We start from the raw sequence: 20,533 nt of genomic DNA, 5'->3' as shown, positions 1-20,533 counted from the left end.
TGCTGCACAGCTAGCACTTGGTAAATTAGTTTGCGGATGGTTAGTGAATATGATGCAGGGTTTTGCAATGAAATACCACACAATAAAGTGGAGGAACCGTTCAGTAAATTGACTGCATAATTCACAGACTTCCTTTTTATAGTTTCATTTATGCCTCTAGGGTAAAATATGGAGCCATTTTATGGTATGTAAGTCATATAATTCAACACAATGACATATTCAGAAGAAATGTTTGCTGTGTACCTGTTTGGTAGTTTGACTTAAGCACATCTGCAGGTAGAGCAATCAGCCAGTTAAACATGCCAGCAAGCCCACCCGCAAGAACTCTGGGTGTGCTGAGATGATGAACACTTGGAAAAAGTAAATTAATATTAGTTCTAAATCTTGATATTATTTATAGCCAGAACAACAAACTGATTCTTACCACTCTCCATCAGGGGTCAGATAGTGTTTTAAGTAGTCATATGTTAGAAAGTATATACCATTTGAGGGAACATCTGAATAAATCAAAAAGAAAAAATATGTTAGTTTTTATCACAATAATCTTCATAAAATGCATATCTGTGGTCCTTAAGGCAGATTAACACTTCCCTTACAAAAATAAGTTTATTCAAGTGTGCTATTAATATATTTCTTTTAAATTAATAAGAAAGTATACTTTCAGTATACATTGTATGTACTTTTTAGAAATATACTTATTTAAAGTGCAAAATAAAATAAAATATAAATAGAATAGTAAATTATTAGTATGATGTTAAGTTCACTTAAAGAAAACTTTCAAGTATACTTGCAGTATAAAACTACTAAACTAGTAGTTTACTTCAAAGTGTACTTTCATAAACTGAAACATGTGCTACAATTATTTAACTAGTAAACTATCAGTGTACCTGAAGTTTTCCAAATATTGTTGCAGTACAAAGAAAAACGTAGTTGTAAATTAGTTGTGTACTCAAAGTTTACTACTATTACACTTAAAGTATACTTTTATACACTAAAAATGGGCCAATTTAGTCCCAAGTAGTATTGAAACAGTACACTTACAAGTATTCTTCTAGTACATTAATATTAGTATATTTACCATATAAAGTATACTTAAAATATACTTCAGTATACTTAATACAATGAACTTTAAGTACATTTATTTTTTGTAAGGGTTGCTGTTCTGATAAAATACACAATATATAGCAGCTATGGCCTGACAAACTGGTTCGCCTAGCAAATGTGTGTTTCGATGTGCAGCATCCATAAAGGCAACCTGTTAATCTTAGTTTACAGGTCAGGGACTGTATTATTATCATGTATATGTCATACATGATATCACATCTGAAGAACACACACAAACAGTACAGTATACACACACCTCTGATTAGAGTAAAAACAGTGCCCTTGTAGATACTGCAAATTCCCTTTTCCTTATAAAGTCTGAGTGCACAATCCACTGGTCCAGCGTACTTCAGCTGACCGGCTGAGGACTGGGTCTAAAACACATGCAAATGTAAATAAAACACAAAAAAGAAATAAAAAAGAAATAAATACAAAATTGTACTTTAATTCTTTCTTTTGAAGTTTCAAGGGATTTATTAACGTTCTCTCTTATGATTACAGTAGGACCAATGGGATCTCACAGACATGATATAAATGTAACTAAATTTACTGATCACATGTTTTTTGTAATGGTTATGTTTGGTTTTGACATTCTGCTCAGTTTCCTTTAGTTCTTGTTTCCTCAATCTGTTTAATTTCCTTGGTTACTCATTATTCCCTAGTTTGTTTCGAGGGTTACTTTTTGAATAATTATGTTCACCTGTTCCTTATTGTTTCCTTTGTTTGTATCATTTATATATATGTATATATATATTTATATATATATGTATATATATATATATATATATATATATATATATATATATATATATATATATGTATGTATATATATATATATATATATATATATATATATATATATATATATATATATATATATATATATATATATATATATATATAATCCTGTGTTTTAGTGAGTAACCTGCTTTCAGAAAGCAGGTTATGTGACATATGCAGTTAAGTTTATTCAGGATAGCGGAGGTAACTTTCAGGGTGTAAGTAGCCATAGCAACTTACTCTCTGAACATAACCTGCTAATGTTCCAGGGTTAGTTTGTTTCAGAGGTATTCAGCACATGATAAGGCTCCAGTGAGCATAACAGAATATTACTATATATTACTATATAGTTATATATTATAACTAGGGGTGTAATGCTACTGTGGCGAGGGGGGCATGGTTCAGCAAGGTCTGCAGCGGGAGAGAAAGTCAGGAGACGCGTGGTGAATGAGCGGGTTAAGCGCAAATAACGAACACCTGTCTCTTATTACAGTAATTGGCATGGAGACAGGATAAAACACCAGGAGAAGCAGGAGTGTGCAAGAGAGAGAGGGACTGCTGACTGAGACTTGCTGGATCCTGGAGAGGATTTATACTGGAGTGAAGTCATTTGATTTGAAGTTATTTCTCTGTTGTGCGTGTGTACTGTGTTTATGTTGATTATTGAAAAGACCAATAAAATACTCAGTCAGCAGTCAAAGCCGACCCTTGTCCTCTTCCTTCCCTACGAACTCTATTAATTTACTACACTGGTGCCGAAACCTGGGAAGGAAGACAGAAGCCGCCGCCATGCAGTCGACCTCCGCCCAGCCGTTTGCGGAAATCATCTCGTCCCTCGCGGTCATGCACCAGGAACATCATCAAGCCCTTCTGGACCTACGTACAGATCAAGAGCGCCGTTTCCAGGCCATCGTACAAGCCCAGAAGGAAGACCGCGAGAGGTTCCGGAGCTGGATTAACCGAGAGGTTTGTACGGAGACCACCGGACAGCTCGCTGCGCCCACCCACCTGCCGTTGAACAAGATGGGGCCACAGGACGACCCAGAAGCCTTTCTGGACTTGTTTGAAAAATCGGCGGAGGCTTCTGGGTGGCCCCGGGATTAGTGGCCGGTGCACCTGATCCTGTTACTATCCGGGGAAGCGCAGGTGGCAGCGTAGCAGCTCCTCGTACAGAACCTCCTGGTGTTCGACGATCTCAGACGGGCCGTTTCCGCTCCCTGGAGCTGGGGGAGTCCCGCTGACCATTTGTGATGGCCCAACAGCTCCAGGACTCCTGCCGCAAATGGCTACTGGCTGAGGGAGGCGACGTGGAGGAAGTCATCGATAGGGTGGTGCTGGAGCAATTTATCACTCAGCTCCCGAGGAGAACAGCCGAGTGGGTCCAGTGCCACCGTCCCACGTCGCTGGACTCAGCCATCCATCTAGCGGAGGATCACATAGTGGCGTGCCCAGGGGTCGGCGAACCCCTTCTATTTATCTCTCCCTCTCCTTCTCTTCCCCCTCCCTCTCTCTCTAGACCTGTCCCTCTCCCCAGGTCCCATCCGCCCGGCCCGGCCCACCTCGTGTCCCGCCCCGGGGGCGGGGCGGAACTGAACAGGGTCAGTTCTATGGACCGAGAGACTGCTGCCGGGCTGGACCCCACTCCTGTTTCTCCCCTTTCTCCACGCCAAGTGTTTAGCCCTCTCTCTGCCACGAGAGCGGCGTACAGGTGCAGGGCACTGATCAAGGCACGCCGTTTATGTCACGTATGTTACTCGAACTTTACGAGCTATTGGGCATTAAATCGATTCGTACCAGTGTCTTTCACCCACAAACGGATGGGCTGGTCGAATGTTTTAATCGCACGCTTAAATCAATGATTCGTAAATTCGTTCAGGAAGATGGCAAAAATTGCGATAAATGGTTAGAACCCCTGCTGTTCATTGTGCGAGAAGTCCCGCAAGCCTCCACGTGATTTTCCCCCTTCGAGCTTCTCTTTGGAGGCCAGCCCCGCGGGGTACTGGATGTCCTGAGAGAGACTTGGGAGGACGGACCATCTCAATCGAAAAATGTGTCACAGACACGTCAGGTTCCACCTCCCTGCAATACCCACGCACTCAATCACCAGAGTTCTAATCACCGCCACCTGCACGTCATCATCACTGCAATCACCAGCACCATATGGACACACTCAAACACAGTCTTTGTCCAGTCTCGTTTGTACCACAACTTCATGTGTACTTACCTTAAGGACTCCAAACTGCTACTTACCTGCTTCCATTGTCTCCAGTGTCTCCAGTCTTCCCCGTGTGCTTCTCCAACTGTGTGTGAGTGTTCCCAGTCTCCAGTCTCCAGCGTGCTTCTCCGATTCCCACAAGGACAGTATCACTTCCTCTATCAACTCACCAAACTCTCATCATTGCTCCATACTCACCATTTACTCTGCTGAACTCAATAAAACATTGTTATTGCTTTTACATCTGCCTCCGAGCCGTCTCTGTTGTAACAGAAGACCGGACCATAACAACTGGATTTCAGCATGAGTACTCCGGACCCATTCCAAGAGCTCATGGACGCATTGCGCCGAGCACTCACCCCACAACCACCGTCATCGTCACCATCACCTGCTGCCGCTTCCGTCTCCACTTCTTCCACTCCTACACCAACGATGCACGCCAGTCCCATGGCCCGACCGGCGCCCTACTCTGGATCGGCGGAAGATTGCAGCGGTTTTCTCCTGCAATGTGAGTTGGTCCTGGAGATGCAGCCACATTTATACCCCACCGACACGGCTAAAATAGCGTTCGTAATCTCACAACTGCAAGGCAAGGCGCTTCAGTGGGCTGACTCACTCTGGGCTCAGAAAGGTTCCGTGGTGAAATCATATTCTGCATTCGTCACCCATTTCCGCGAAGTCTTTGGAACCACATCGACAGACTCTTCCATTGGTGAGAAACTCTATAATCTTAAACAAGGAGCTAATTCTGTGATTGATTATGCCTTGCAGTTCCGGACGCTAGCTGCGAGCAGCGGATGGAACGAACAAGCTCTCATCACCTCGTTCCATCAAGGGTTGGAACCTAGAGTGTGGCTGCATCTCGCTGCATACGAGGATTCCATCGGCCTAGAACGCTTCATCAAACTCGCCATCCGCGTAGGCACTCGTATGCAGTCGTGTCTCGATGAGCACCAGGGCCAGCCACTCACCACCATCTTTTCCCATCGATCCGAACCCGTCAGCTCCCCAGAACCAGCCAACGAACCCATGCAAGTAGATAATTCCCGTCTGTCTCCCTCAGAACAACAAAGAAGGCTGACCCTGAACTTATGTTTATATTGTGGATCTCCGGGGCATGCAATCTCCGCATGCCCAATTCGTCCTCCTCGACCTGTGCTATTATTCCCTCCATTAAGAAGTTTGGAACCACTCACTACAATTGTAAACCTTACTGCTGTTAATGTATCTATTCCAGTGGTGGCGCTCCTTGACTCAGGGTCAGCAGGAAACTTCATCTCCGGCTCCCTCTGTCAACAACTCAAGCTCAAAACCTCGCCCTCTCCGACCATCTACCAAGTCCAATCAATCACGGGCAAACCCCTGAGCAGGAAGAGGATCAGTCGCTGTGTCGGACCCCTCCAACTCCGTGTAGGTATCCTACATGTGGAAGACATCCATTTGCTGGTTCTGGAGGATTCCACCGCTGACGTGGTTTTAGGGCGCCCATGGCTCGAACAACACAGCCCCACCATCTCCTGGCGTACGGGCGAGATCCTGACGTGGGGCGAACAATGCTTCTCCAGTTGCTTCTCTGAACTCCCTGTTCCCAAGTCTCCAAGCTCCAAGAAAATCTCCATCTGCACTACTTCCATCGAAAGTCCCATTGAGAAACGCTCCACCGAAATTCCATCATGTTACGCCCCCTTCAGTGACGTTTTCTGCCCGCAACGCGCCTCCAAGCTTCCTCCACACCGGCCATGGGACTGTGCCATAGATCTGTTACCGGGTGAACCAGTGCCCAGGGGAAGGATCTACCCCCTGTCTGTGCCGGAGGAGAAGGCCATGGAAGATTACATCAAAAAGGCCCTTCAACAAGGATATATACGCCCGTCTACTTCCACTGCTGCCTCAAGTTTCTTCTTTGTGGCCAAAAAGGACGGAGGCTTGCGGCCCTGCATAGACTATCGCTTCTTAAACAAAATCACAGTCAAGTTCCGGTATCCACTTCCCCTCGTCCCAGCGGCCCTGGAACATCTCCGTGGTGCCACTGTGTTCACCAAGCTGGACCTCCACAGCGCGTATAACCTCATCTGGATACGCAAGGGGGACGAGTGGAAGACCGCCTTGGTCATGCCCACCGGCCATTATGAATACCTGGTCATGCCTTTTGGATTGGTCAACGCCCCCCTCCGTATTCCAGGATTTCATCCATGAGGTGCTCCGGGAGTTCCTCCACAAGTTTGTACTCGTGTATATAGATGACATCCTGATTTACTCCCGGAGCCTGGCCGAACATCGCCACCACGTTGCGGAGGTCCTCCAATGCTTTCGGCAGTATCATCTATTCCTCAAGGCGGAGAAGTGTTCCTTTCATCAGCCCTCTGTTCACTTCCTAGGATACTTCATCGATCACAGTGGCATCCGGATGGACGAGGGGAAGTTTGAAGCCATCAAGTCCTGGCCAGCTCCCACAACTATCAAAGAACTTCAACGCTTCCTCGGCTTTGCCAATTTCTACCGTTATTTCATCAAGAATTACAGTTCCATCGTCCATCCACTAACCAACCTCCTCCGTCACCAGCCCAAGTCTCTGTCCTGGTCCGAAGTTGCCACCAACGCTTTCGAAGCCCTCAAGGAAGCCTTCACCACCGCTCCCCTCCTCGTCCACCCGAACCCTGACCTGCCCTTTGTCATTGAGGTGGACGCCTCCACCACAGGAGTGGGAGCGGTGCTCTCCCAGCAGCAGGGGAATCCAAGTAGACTCCATCCATGTGCCTTCTTCTCCCGCAAACTCAACCCGGCGGAGGTCAACTACGACATCGGTGACCGTGAGCTCCTGGCCGTCAAGCTTGCGCTGGAGGAATGGAGGCATTGGCTGGAAGCCAATCATCCCTTTCAAGTCTTCACCGATCACAAGAACTTGGAATACCTCAAAGCTGCCAAAAGACTCAACCCACGACAAGCCCGCTGGGCAATGTTCTTCTCCAGATTTGATTTCACAATCTCCTATCGCCCTGGTTCCAAAAACATCAAAGCTTATGTTCTATCCCGTCTCCATGCTCCCGAGGAAAAGAACGAATCTCCTGAAACCATCCTTCCAGAATCCATCTTCGTGAACCCTATCCAATGGTCCGAAGAGACGATACCCTCCTCCAATGCCTCCTCCTACACTCCGCCGGGTTGTCCCCAGGGCCTTCAGTACATCACCCGGACACAGCGCACTCCATTTGTACACTCTGCTCACTCTTCACTTGGCACTGGTCACCCGGGGGTCAATGAGACCCTCTCGCTGCTTAAAGAACGCTTCTGGTGGCCCAACATGGCCAGGGATGTCAGAAGGTACGTGCAGGGCTGCAGGGAGTGCGCCATTGCCAAGAGCCCTCGTCATCTACCAGCCGGCAAGCTCTCTACGCTGCCCGTTCCTGAGCGACCATGGTCACACCTGGGAGTTGACTTTATCACAGATCTCCCAGCATCGGATGGTTACACCTGTGTGCTTGTGGTCGTAGACCGTTTCTCCAAGGCCTGCCGTCTCATCTCCCTGAGAGGTCTACCTACCGCCTTAACTACAGCTGAACTCATGTTCAACCATGTCTTCCGATATTATGGAATCCCCGAAGACATAGTATCAGATCGAGGGGCCCCAATTCATCTCCCGCGTCTGGAAGGCCTTCCTGTCGCTCCTGGGTGTGACCGTCAGTCTGTCATCCGGCTACCATCCTCAGACAAACAGGCAGACCGAACAGAAGATCCAGGAGATTAGCCGCTTCCTGCGTACCTTCTGTCATGACCACCAGAACTCCTGGAACCAGTATCTGGGTTGGGCCGAGTACGCCCAGAACTCTCTCCGCCAACCTTCCACCGGTCTAACACCCTTCCAATGCGTACTTTGTTTCCAACCCCCACTGTTCCCCTGAGACGGGGAACCCTCCAGGGGAACCCTCCAGTCCCCGCAGTCGACTACTGGTTTCGGGAGAACGAGAGGGTATGGGACCCAGCCCACCATCAACTGCAGAGAGCCCTGCGCAGACGCAGGATGACAGCAGACCTTCGGCGCTCCAATGCCCAATCCTATCAACCGGGGCAGAAGGTCTGGCTGTCCACCAAGGACATCCGCCTGCGTCTGCCCTGCAAGAAGCTGAGTCCTCGCTTCATTGGCCCATTCACCATCATCAGGCAGATCAACCCCGTCACTTACCGTTTGCAACTTCCACCACAATACAAGATTCATCCTTTCATGTCTCCTTATTGAAACCTCACCGCCCTTCTGTTTCTCCCTGCACAGAACCTGACGTGGCAGCCGCCGATCCCCCCCCCCTCCACTCATCCTGGACAACGGTGCAGCCTACGAGGTTCGCAAAATACTGGACTCCCGGCGCCGTGGTGGTCTACTGGAATACCTGGTTGACTGGGAGGGCTATGGCCCCGAAGAACGCTCATGGGTGCCGAAGAACGATATCCTCGATCTCAATCTTCTACAAGCATTCCACGCCAGCCACCCGGACAGACCTGCTCCACGCCCTAGAGGATGACCACCACGGCGTCAGGGTCCTCGGCCCTCAGGAGCAGGCCGTGGGAGGGGGGCTACTGTCACAGACATGTCAGGTTCCACCTCCCTGCAATACCCACGCACTCAATCACCAGAGTTCTAATCACCGCCACCTGCACATCATCATCACTGCAATCATATAAACTATATAACTGCACCATATAAACCACACACTCACACACAGTCTTTGTCCAGTCTCGTTTGTACCACAACTTCATGTGTACTTACCTTAAGGACTCCAACCTGCTACTTACCTGCTTCCATTGTCTCCAGTGTCTCCAGTCTTCCCGTGTGCTTCTCCAACTGTGTGTGAGTGTTCCCAGTCTCCAGTCTCCAGCGTGCTTCTCCGATTCCCATCTGAAATCAACACAAGGACAGTATCACTTCCTCTATCAACTCACCAAACTCTCATCATTGCTCCATACTCACCATTTACTCTGCTGAACTCAATAAAACATTGTTATTGCTTTTACATCTGCCTCCAAGCCGTCTGTTGTAACAAAATGAAATTCAGTATGTGCTGGACTTGAGAACAAAACTCCACACTTTGGGGCGGCTATCCATGAAGAATTTGTTACAAGCCCAGGACAGACAAAGCCAGCTGTATGACAGGGGGACTAATTTATGAAAATTTGCACCGGGAGATAAAGTGCTTGTATTGCTCCCCACTTCAAGCTCAAAATTACGTGCAAAGTGGCAAGGACCATTCGAGGTCACACGGCAGATTGGTGAGCTCAATTATGAGGTAATACGATCTGATAGGAGGGGAGCACGTTAAATTTACCAACTCAATCTCCTAAAAAAATTGAATGAGGCAGAATCAGTGATGCTGGCGATGGTGATTAGCAGAGAGGATGATCTCGGGCCAGAGGCGAATATAAAAAGACAATCCCTCACTCTGGCCCCAGGCGGAGATCACCTCTCGCCCTCACTGATTCGACTAAATTACAAGCAGTTTGCTGACGTGTTTTCTCTCCTACTGGGCCGTACAGACCTCATTCAGCACCACATCGAGACGGGCATGGTGATTCGCAGCCAGCCATATAGATAGCCCTGAACACAAGAAAAAAGTAGTAAAGGCAGAATTAGGAGCAATGCTTGAAATGGGGGTAATAGAACTAGGTGAGCCCGATAGTTTTGGTTCCCAAAACGAACGGCTCAGTACAGTTCTGTGTGGATTACCGCAAGGTGAACACTGCGTCGAAATTCGATGCTTATCCAATGCAACGGGTGGACGAACTGCTTGACCGGCTCGGTACGGCTCGCTTATATTCGACATTGGACTTAACGAAGGAATATTGGCAGATCCCCTTGTCGCCAATATCCAAAGAAAAGACAGTTTTCATGACGCTGTTTGGATTACACCAATTTGTTACTCTTCCGTTCGGGCTGTTCGGGGCACCGGCCACCTTTCAGCGTCTCATGGATAAAAAGGCCCCATGGTGCATATGCTGCTGCAATATATCTCAATGATATTATTATCTTCAGTAATGACTGGCAGCGGCATCTGCAGCATTTGAGGGCCATCCTGAGATCACTGAGGGGGGCCGGGCTCACGGCCAACCCGAAGAAGTGTGCAATTGGGCTCGTGGAAGTAAGGTATCTGGGCTTCCACTTGGGACATGGACAGGTGCGTCCCCAAATTGATAAGATGGTAGCAATTGCGACCTGTCCGCGCCCCAAAACCACAAAAGGAGGTTAGACAGTTCTCCTTGGGCTGGCGGGATATTATAGAAGGTTTGTACCTAATTATTCAGACCTCACCAGCCCTTTGACTGATCTGACTAAAAAGGAGGCACCAGATACGGTCCAGTGGACAGAGCTGTGCCAGCAGGCCTTTACCCAGGTGAAGGCTGCTCTATGTGGCGGGCCATTGCTTCACTCTCCTGATTTTTCTCTCCCTTTTGTGTTGCAGACGGATGCATCGGACAGGGGGCTGGGTGCTGTCCTGTCCTAGGAGATAGAGGGGGAGGAACGGCTGGTGCTGTACATTAGCCGCAAACTCTCTAAGAGATAGGCTAAGTACAGCACCGTGGAGAAAGAGTGTTTAGCCATCAGGTGGGCTGTCCTCACCCTCCGCTATTATCTCCTGGGATGGGAATTCACCCTCTGTTCAGACCACGCTCCTCTGCAGTGGCTCCACCGCATGAAGGATACCAACGCGCAAATCACTCGTTGGTATCTAGCTTTACAGACTTTTAAATTCAAGGTGGTCCACAGGTCGGGTGTTCGGATGGCTGTGGCTGATTTTCTCTCCAGAATTGGGGGGTGGGGGGGCTGCAGGCCATCCGGCCTGAGTCGGGTGGTGGGGGTATGTGACGAGGGGGGCGTGGTTCAGCGAGGTCTGCAGCGGGAGAGAGTGTCAGGAGACGTGTGGTGAATAAGCGGGTTAAGCGCAAATAACGAACACCTGTCTCTTATTACAGTAATTGGCGTGGAGACAGGATAAAACACCAGAAGAAGCAGGGACTGCTGACTGAGACCTGCTGGATCCTGGAGAGGATTTATACTGGAGTGAAGTCATTTAATTTGAAGTTATTTCTCTGTTGTGCGGGTGCACTCTGTTTATGTTGATTATTGAAAAGACCAATAAAATACTCAGTCAGCAGTCAAAGCTGACCCTTGTCCTCTTCCTTCCCTACGAACTCTGTTCATTTACTACAGGTACATGTATTTGTCCCAAATCGTACGGTACGGACATCACGGTTTTGTTCATGCAGTTGATGAATACAGTCTGTCACAAGCAATCCACACTCCAATCCAGAAGGGGGCGTGCATGGTAATACAAAGCTGTTTGCTAACCGCCACAACAGGAAAGTGGCTAAAGTACCAGGGCTGAATTTTTGTCCCAGTCCGCCCCTGCTAATCACACACAAATGTGAGCACTCATCAGGAACTCCTTGACTCCCTGAGGTCTGAAAACGCGCTGGCGCATTTTGCAGTTTTTTTTCACATTGCAGCAAAACAGACTTAGACTCAGTCAATTTTTGTCATAGAGACATAAGTAATATATCAATTGAAACTATAGAATATCTTCTTTTATTTGTATACACTCAGAGTAAAAACAAAATGTTGTGCTTTTTGTAAAATAAAGAAAACTAAAATGATGCATGATCTGTCCTCTCCCTCTGAACAAAGTCTAATCTGATAGTTCTCAGAAAATTAACTGTAACTTAGTGAATACTAATCACAAAAAAATTACACATGTCTAAAGACACGTTGAAATGTCAGGTTTTAAATCGTGTAAGTCATATCGAAAACAAAAATTCTGTGTTTATGTAATCTGTATGAAAAGAGACACATGCCAGAAGTCCGAGATTCAGCTCATTATCTGCTAATGCGGCCACGCCCACGGAGCCAGCGCTATTCAGGGGCAAATTATGAGTCAATACAGGCATTCATCGTTTGCATCCTCAATTGTGTATTTATTGTCTTGAAAAGTGTTTATCTGTATGTAAAAGCCATGGTTAACGACCTTTGGAAGACATGCCGTTAGTTCCTGATATGTCCTCTTCTTCTGTGGAATAATTTGTAGACTAAATGTGTACAGAGAGCGCCCTCCGGCTACAAGTATGAATTGAAAACACCATTCCTGAAATGTCCTCTTCTTATTTAGAATAATTTGTGGACCAAAGGTGTACAGAGCGCCCTCCGGCTGCAAGTATCACCTGAAAACACCAGCGCTCATAGTTATGACTATGAATATAGAATAAATATAACTCCTCTGTATAGAAAATTGACATAAACATATGAGAATCCATCAATATTTCTCCAAATGTGCATGCTTTTAAACTAAAAGCCTATATTAAGACTCTTTGCATCACAGAAATACATTATATTTTAAAGAATATAATAGAATACCATTATTTTAAATTGAGCTGAGACATGATTACAGAGGGTTTTTTTCACAGCCTACCTGACTGAAAGGCCTCATTAATATGCAAGTAATTTCAGGTCATTATTATGCAATTATTTTGTCTTCTCAGGTGTAAATGAGCCATTATTCATGATGATTCATGCCTCCATGTTTCTTGACAAAAAGTGTCTTGCAAAAACTAAATCAATATATTGTTTTATATGAACAAGTAGGTATTATAATTATATGGAATATGGAATGCCAACAACGCATTAATCAGCATCTCTGTCTCTATTACGGAGCTGATGGCAATCTCATGTCGCAGTACCCAGTGTGACCACCCTGCCCGGCGGTGAGTACTGTAACCATAAATCCTGAAATTTTTCATCTGAATCGTACCAATATCATACTCAATACTCATTAATCTGTTTCAGCGGAGGCCCTCATCAATTCAGGTTCCACGGGGAACTTAATCTCCAGCCACTCCCTTAAACATCTAAGAAAGATCCCTTGCTCGCAACCATTAAAGATCAAGGCCATTCTGGGAAAAACGCTGAGGCATTATCGCCCATTGCACTCTGACCATCACTCTATAAATTGGATATCTCCATACTGAAAGGATATCCTTCATTGTGCAGGAGGGTTCCACTGCAGAGGTCATCCTGGGATGCCCGTGGATGGAACATCAACCCATTATCTCCTGGGCCAGGGGAGGCATCATATAATGGAGTGACCAGTTTTTCAGACCTGCCTTCTTAATATGCCAGTTCCCGTTATCTCTCCACAGACACAAACATCCATCACTGTCAATTCTACTTCCATTGAGAGCCCAGGATGTCTTTAGCAAGCAGCTTGCCACAAAACTTCTACCACACCGGCCATGAGACATGGGAGCATTGTATGAACCCATTCACTCTTCAGCCATCATCACCATTCCCATTTAATGGTCTCTGGACGACCAAATCCACAAAGCCCTTCAAACCATACCTGGTCCGCCGGGAGGTCCTGAGGGGAGATCTTATATACCAACTACCCTGCGCATCCCCCTCATGGACTCAGTTCACTCCTCTCCGGGCTCTGGACACCCAAGGGCCAGTCTCCGACTCCCCTGTCACAAGCTGAGTCCTTGTTACATCAGTCCCTTCATCATCCAGCATCAGATCAGCAAAGTCACTTACCGTCTCAGCCTACCAGCACAGTACCGTATATCACCTACATTCCACGTATCACTTCTCAAACCTTACACTAACCCTCTGGTTTCTCCCTCCACAGGATCTAGTGTTGCTGGTGTACCTCCTCCTCCTCCAGTGGAATCCGAAAAAAGGGTCGATCTACAAGGTGAACACCATTCTGGACAAGATGAGCCAGCCGCCTCGAATATCTGGTGGACGGGCAGGGGTGTCGACCAGAGGAACGTTCTTAGGTATCTCATGATGACCAGTGTATCATTTGGCCAGCACCAAGGGGCTCAGGACATCCACTGCACCATCCTCTGAGGTCTTCTCAATCACCGGAATTCTAATCACACACACTTGCGAGCACTCATCAGGAACTCCTCAAATACCAGCACATCACAAACACTGACTGTCTGGTCTCGTCAATGTTACGTTGTTCTAATACTCGACTTTTCATCTTCGTGGACTGTGTTTATACCCTCATCTTCTTCTGTGGCTCGCTCTACCAACAGATTCTGTGCTCAAGATTTACATGCAAGCTATCTGTCTTACCTGTTGTTGATTCTGAATTCCTGAAAATAAATCCTTTGAACTGTATTTTCTGAGTCTCCTCTTCTGTGGTTTGACGCATACGCATTTGTCTTATATCTAAAAAGCATTAACTTCAACAACGTAGTACACATGACATGATGTGCTGTTCATTATAATGTAGGACATACAGGGCCGGATTAACATAAGGGCTAGGTGGGGCTGAAGCCCCAGGGCCCGCGGGTAGAGAGGGCCCGTGATTGGCTGGAGGAAATGAGATTGACAAGTCAAAGGTGGTTGATTTGTGTCTAATAAAATAACAAGAAAAAATGATTGGAAAATGTGCCTGACTGATAAATCACAGTCCAATCAAAATCACTTTACAATTCGGGACATGACATCGGGAAACGCCTCTTTGCGTTATGCTATCGCATCGCATGTAGACTAGAAAACTGTCCTTTATTGCTTGCTCAGCCTCGCTGGTGTTCAAAATGATTAAAAAAAGTGATAGTGGTGCGCAAAAAAGGAAAATAAGCTTGAAAGGGAGAAAAGGGATGCTAATCTTACAGCAAAAATTACAAAACTAACTAACTGCTTCGGTTCACATAAAACATCCGAGCCAGTGGAAGACCCCGCGTGCAGAGGCAGCTCACAATTATCTTCACCCTCCGAAACCGTCGCCAATCTGCGTGCTTTACATGTTGAAAAAGGTGAGAGCAACTGCATCAAGTTATTATTTTTATTACGAGGTAAGCCCTATTCGGATAGTAGCCTAATTGTTTCTCATTAAAACGTAAGGTGTTTTCAACATTTACAGGGACGAGTCGATTGATTTTATTGCCGTTTGAAATCAGAATGTCAGTGTTTTTCTCTCATCATCATCACCCGTGTAAAAATCCCGAATTAACTTTCCTACTGTTTTTTGACGAACACCAATGTCGAGTGACTTGTCTCCACTATCTGCCTTTGAAGCACATACTATCAGTTGCAGTTCTGGTGCCGCATCCGTACAACTCGACCTCGACACATTCACATCACACGTTAACACAGCGGTAGAGTTACTCACGGGACACTGCACTTATTCGCAATCAATTCTTTATTTGCATGTACTTTAAAGCCCTGCCAGTTAAACATGTCAATCGTGTGCTGTTCTGAGATGCACTTTTTCTGACCCCATACACCCGAAGCGTGCACACAAGCCTGTCAAACAGCACCTGACTACTGGACTTCATCTTTCGCGTCTGATTGCGCTATAATACTGTCAATTACACAAAAGGTTTACATAACACAGTTGGTTATGTCTGAAGTGAGTTGAGAAAATCGGACGCATGCAGGTCTTAAAGTGACAGCATCCTAATACTTAGCATGCGGACCCTTGTCCTTAAAGGCCCTTGTACCCACATTCTTCAAAATAGTTTATTTTGTGTTAATCAGAGGGAAGAATTATTGTGTCAGCAATATATGCAATACAATTTTAAAATATGTTAAATATTTTATATGTTAAATATATTTTAAAATATGTTAAATAGCATGGAATATTTAGTGTGGATAAAATTATTTGATAAAATGAAATTTGTAAAAAATATAAAAATAATAATAGTAATAAAAAAAAACATCATATGAAAGGGAGCCCTTTGGTGTTGCTATAGCCCCAGGGCCCAACATGTTCTTAATCCGGGCCTGAGGACATAGTGTAGTACGTTGTGGGAATTGATAATTCCCACTTCTGAAGTTGTGATTACGAGCTTATTGCATTCAAGTTTCGACATGAGAGGGCATCCACGAGCAATTTTTTTAAAGCTGCAGTCCGTAATTTTTTTTGGTTAAAAATTATCCAAAATCAATTTTTGAGCAAGTACATAACCAGCCAGTGTTCAAAACTATCTCATTATCTTAGCTGGATTCACAACGGTAAGCCTGTAATAATGTTTTATAATAAGAGCGACATGGTGTGTTTCCGCAGGAAATTCAAGCATTCAGCAGTTCGTCTGTGCGTCATTACGTCACGTCCGTAAACAGAAAGGAAGGAGTCCCGTCCAGGCTAGTCGGTTTTATCACGTGAGGATGCTGCTGGTAGCGGATCATTTATAGACTGTTCTCACAGCAGCTGAAATAATTAAACTTATCATTTTGATGGTGGATTTTAATCCAGAACTGGAGATTCACCCGTAGTCAAAAGCAAAAGACTTTGGACTGTTGAGTGGCTACAGAAATTTAAATCTACAGGTAACACTAATATACACATAGTCATAGCAAAGGTAACATCACCTTTGCTATGACTATGTGTGTTAACATTAACAATTTGAGAACAATATAACAGTAATAATAATTTGCATGGTTTGGCATGATCCGAGCTAAGAGATCGTTAGATTTAATCATCATTGGCAGCGCGATTAGGCCTAATGCTTTTTTCCTCAGTTGGTCAGAACAAAAGTGGCAGACATGTTACTTACTTGTTCAGATGATATTTTCCAGTGAAAATTCTTATATTGGTCATACTTTCAAGATGTGACTGACAGCAAGCATTAGATTCATCCGCGCTGACGAACCGTGCCAAGGCACAATGCACATACAGATATCTATTCCGCATATGACTGCAATTGCAGGTTTCAAACAAGAGATGGCGACAAAGAGGAAAAATCGCACACTGCAGCTTTAAACCAGGTAACTCATATTTACGATAATTCCGAGAGCATGTGAAGGCAGCATTACTCTAGGCCACGTTTTTGAACCTGCATACCTTGGGTAAGCAAGGTTTGGGTTAAACAACTGATAGATCAGTGTATATGTGAACTCTCAGTTCCCGTGTGCTCTGATCAGTCAATCAAACAATGAATTACATTGACAACCAGGAACATAAGAAAACAGGAAACAGGAAACAAAGAGAAACCAACTAAAAGTCCTTGAACATGAAACCAAACCCAGACACAGTGCTTGTCAGTTCTCATTTATGTAAAGTGTGGTTTATGTCTCCAGAGTTAATTCTAGTGGTATTTATATCTTCTTTCGTCTTCTTCCTCTGCTTCTACCACCACACTGTAACAGTTTTGGACTCCTTAGAGTGTAAAATTAACTAAATTGACAGTGTTTTGGTTCACAAGAACAGTTTATTTTTTCTGCTATAGTTTTTTGTGACAGTAAAATAGTTGACAGTTTATGAAAGTCAAGCTATATGTTGTTATAGTCAATGTCATAAATGTCCAAATTTATGAAAATACATTTTTTATGTATGTTTTCTCCTGCATGAAATTAGTTAGTCTTCATTCATGAGTTGTTTTATTACCATACTAATGGTCTCCATACTGTGGATACAGGTGTATTTGTGTGTAGGTGTGTGTGTAGGTGTGTGTGTAGGTGTGTGTGTGTGTAGGTGTGTGTGTGTGTAGGTGTGTGTGTGTGTAGGTGTGTGTGTGTGTAGGTGTGTGTGTGTGTAGGTGTGTGTGTGTGTAGGTGTGTGTGTGTGTAGGTGTGTGTGTGTGTGTAGGTGTGTGTGTGTGTGTAGGTGTGTGTGTGTGTGTAGGTGTGTGTGTGTGTGTAGGTGTGTGTGTGTGTGTAGGTGTGTGTGTGTGTGTAGGTGTGTAGGTGTGTGTGTGTGTGTGTGTGTGTGTGTGTGTGTGTGTGTGTGTGTGTGTGTGTGTGTGTGTGTGTGTGTGTGTGTCAAATGTGCCCTACCTGAAGTAAACACTTGATTCTCTCCCCAGGGGCAACGATCACAGCAGTGAACACTCCTGCCAGCATACCGGCCAAGTAGATCTGTGTATACCTGTATCAGATAAAGCCATTAAAAAGAGGAGGATAGAGAAGCATCAAACTGTTTACCTGCTGCTGTCTTCAGCTACAAAGATAAACTAGCTTTTATTAAGACTACAATTTTTACCTTTAGGCACATCATGGAAATTGAAAGTGTTAATGGTGACATATTCAGAACAGACTTGACATCATTTTAAATGACAAACATCCCCTTTCTCGCATGTACCCTCTCCTGTACTAACGTGATTGGTACGGTGGGGTCACGTTGCAGAAGTTCCTTTCCCAGCCCAAAGCCAAAGAAATTCAAAGCCATCATTGGGGTAACACCAGCTAAGGGAGCACCCATCCCTTTATACAGGCCAAATATTCCCTGTAGACATTAAAACAGGGTAAAAGTGATTGGAGCTAGAGCAGGGAAAGAGAAGTGTGTGTTAATTAAATCAGTGGTTATCAACTGTTGAGTCGCATGTCTACTGTGATAACATGGCGGAAAATAAATATTCTTTAAATTCACTTCTCATATATTTTGTTGTTGATGTCAAAGGTGCATCCACTCAAAGTATTAATTCATCTTTCACCTGTCATATACAAATATGACACACTAAAGATTAATTTAAGAAGTTGTCATGACTGGAATAAACGTATTATTAATAATTACATTTATAGACCTTTTTTGCACAACAAATAAATTTGGCCACCACTGGACGATCAATGTCAAATTTAGGTCCTCAAGCAAAACCAGCTGAGAGCCACTGAAAAAAAAATACCAAAACAGTGTACACTTGCTATTACATGTCGAGAAAAAGATGCTGTTACATAATTGACTAATTTTGCAACATTAATGTTGTTAATGCTGCTTTCAGCAAAATTTGAATTCATCTCATATTTGATGAAGTTTGCTTCAGCGATTCTGTTATTTCCATTTATTACTGTGAAGCTGCGTTGAAACAATATGTATTGTATAAAGCACTATAGAAATAAAGGTGAGTTTAAGGCTGTCACAGCAACAGGAGTGATTTTCCATGACACCTAGTAACTGGCATCTGTCATGTAGTGGGGACACTTTATATGTGCTATTCCAAAAACATTTGCTTACAAAAATCTATTACCTTTTTGAAAACAGTCTTTCGTAAACAGTCATATGTTCCTCTGTAGACAACACTTCCCTGTGTTTGCAGACGGACCTGTCGAAACATGAAAACTCACATGACGTAACTGACAGCAATGTGAAGTAAGACACATTTATCTTGGGGGTGTCTTAAGAACAATTTTGAGATAAAGCATGGTCTAATAAATACTGATAAAGCATGTCAGTAGAAGCTGGCGTTATCTGTGTTATTTGCTCCCTGTGCCTTTGGATAGCATATCACTACAGTCTTATTGCTGAAACTTCTATGTAACTGTGTTACTTCATCTGTCCTCAAAACATTAACCACTCTAAAAGTGCTGAGCAATCAATTATTGAAGGAAATGCATTCATGCATTAAGCACTATTAAGTCTATAAGTGTAAATATTTGTCATATAAACCAGAACTGAATTAATGTTGAAAAATAATTGTGATCTATTCTGATCTTCTAATTGCATATTATAGTATCTAAATAGCAGTATGCATTATGTTTGTCTAGATGAATGCTAAACGTTCAAAGTATCACCCCAAAGGTTCTACTAAATCATGCTAAAGCAGATAACAGTATTACTTTATAAACTACAACCTAGTTAACTGTTCAGTACCCTGTTATTTCATAAATCTTATTATTTATCTGTCTTCTCTTGGGTGACGTTTTACCTTGATAGTGTCTAGCGGGTGTCCAGCGAATAAGAGACAGATACCACCAACCCCTCCAGCCACAAAGTTCTTCAGAGGAGAAACCCTTCTGTCTGACTCTACAGCATCCATTATTACAACTATACTACACAATATTCAAGGAAAAAAAAAAAAAAAAAAAAAAACTACCTCTTAGTTGTCTGTGCGCTCTTTTCTTTGATCATCTGCTTTGAATTGACTTTTACCATATTTCCCTGAGCCTGCTGATCACCATTCAACCTTTTACAATTGCCTCCTCTAACGGCAATTGGTATGAATTGCATCTAGAATAAATAGAACAAAATAGAATAAATTGTTATTATTAAAATATTAACCCGAATGCTAGTGGCGCGCTCAATTCCATGTTTTTTGTTTTTTTTGTTTTTTTTTTTTCAAAATTCCCCCCTTCAATTTAGCCTAATGCTTTATTTTTGCATTTACACCCAGCCAGCAACCCAATATGGAGGGCCAAATCTGCAAAAACAATAAATAAATAAATACATAAATAAATATAAAAAATGTAAAAAACAAAAATACATCAATAAATACATAAATAAATAAGGAAATGTGAATGAGTATTTATACTTTTATTTCCATATTTATGTATAATTGTATTTTTTCCACATTTATTTATGTATATATGTATTTATGCCTATATTTATTTATTTCGACATTTATTTATTTATAGAGACAGAGCGCATTTATGTTAATCTGAAAAACACGCCCACCGGGGGGGAAAACAATCCAACCGTCTCCACCCAGCTAGCACAGTTACGTTGTGACGACGTA

The 20,533-nt window shown here is 44.1% G+C and overlaps 1 protein-coding gene across 1 annotated transcript in view; it reads right to left on the bottom strand.

Moving 5' to 3' along the window:
• Positions 1-19,837, bottom strand: part of si:dkey-150i13.2 (mitochondrial carnitine/acylcarnitine carrier protein) — a 37,927-nt gene extending 18,090 nt beyond the window's left edge. Inside the window, exons 1-8 of the mRNA XM_067371908.1 lie at positions 19,727-19,837; positions 19,049-19,123; positions 18,182-18,309; positions 17,862-17,952; positions 5,880-5,892; positions 1,361-1,465; positions 425-497; positions 244-350 (exon numbers count right to left, since the gene is read on the bottom strand). Coding sequence (XP_067228009.1) covers positions 244-350; positions 425-497; positions 1,361-1,465; positions 5,880-5,892; positions 17,862-17,952; positions 18,182-18,309; positions 19,049-19,123; positions 19,727-19,837 — 703 coding nt within the window. The remainder of the gene's footprint in view (positions 1-243; positions 351-424; positions 498-1,360; positions 1,466-5,879; positions 5,893-17,861; positions 17,953-18,181; positions 18,310-19,048; positions 19,124-19,726) is intronic.
• Between the last annotated feature and the right edge of the window lie 696 nt (positions 19,838-20,533).

This window comes from Chanodichthys erythropterus, chromosome 20 (genome assembly GCF_024489055.1).
Source record: "Chanodichthys erythropterus isolate Z2021 chromosome 20, ASM2448905v1, whole genome shotgun sequence".
NCBI classification, from domain to species: Eukaryota; Metazoa; Chordata; class Actinopteri; order Cypriniformes; family Xenocyprididae; genus Chanodichthys; species Chanodichthys erythropterus.
The sequence above is the reverse complement of the archived record's forward strand: the minus strand, read 5'-3'. Positions and strand labels throughout refer to the sequence as shown.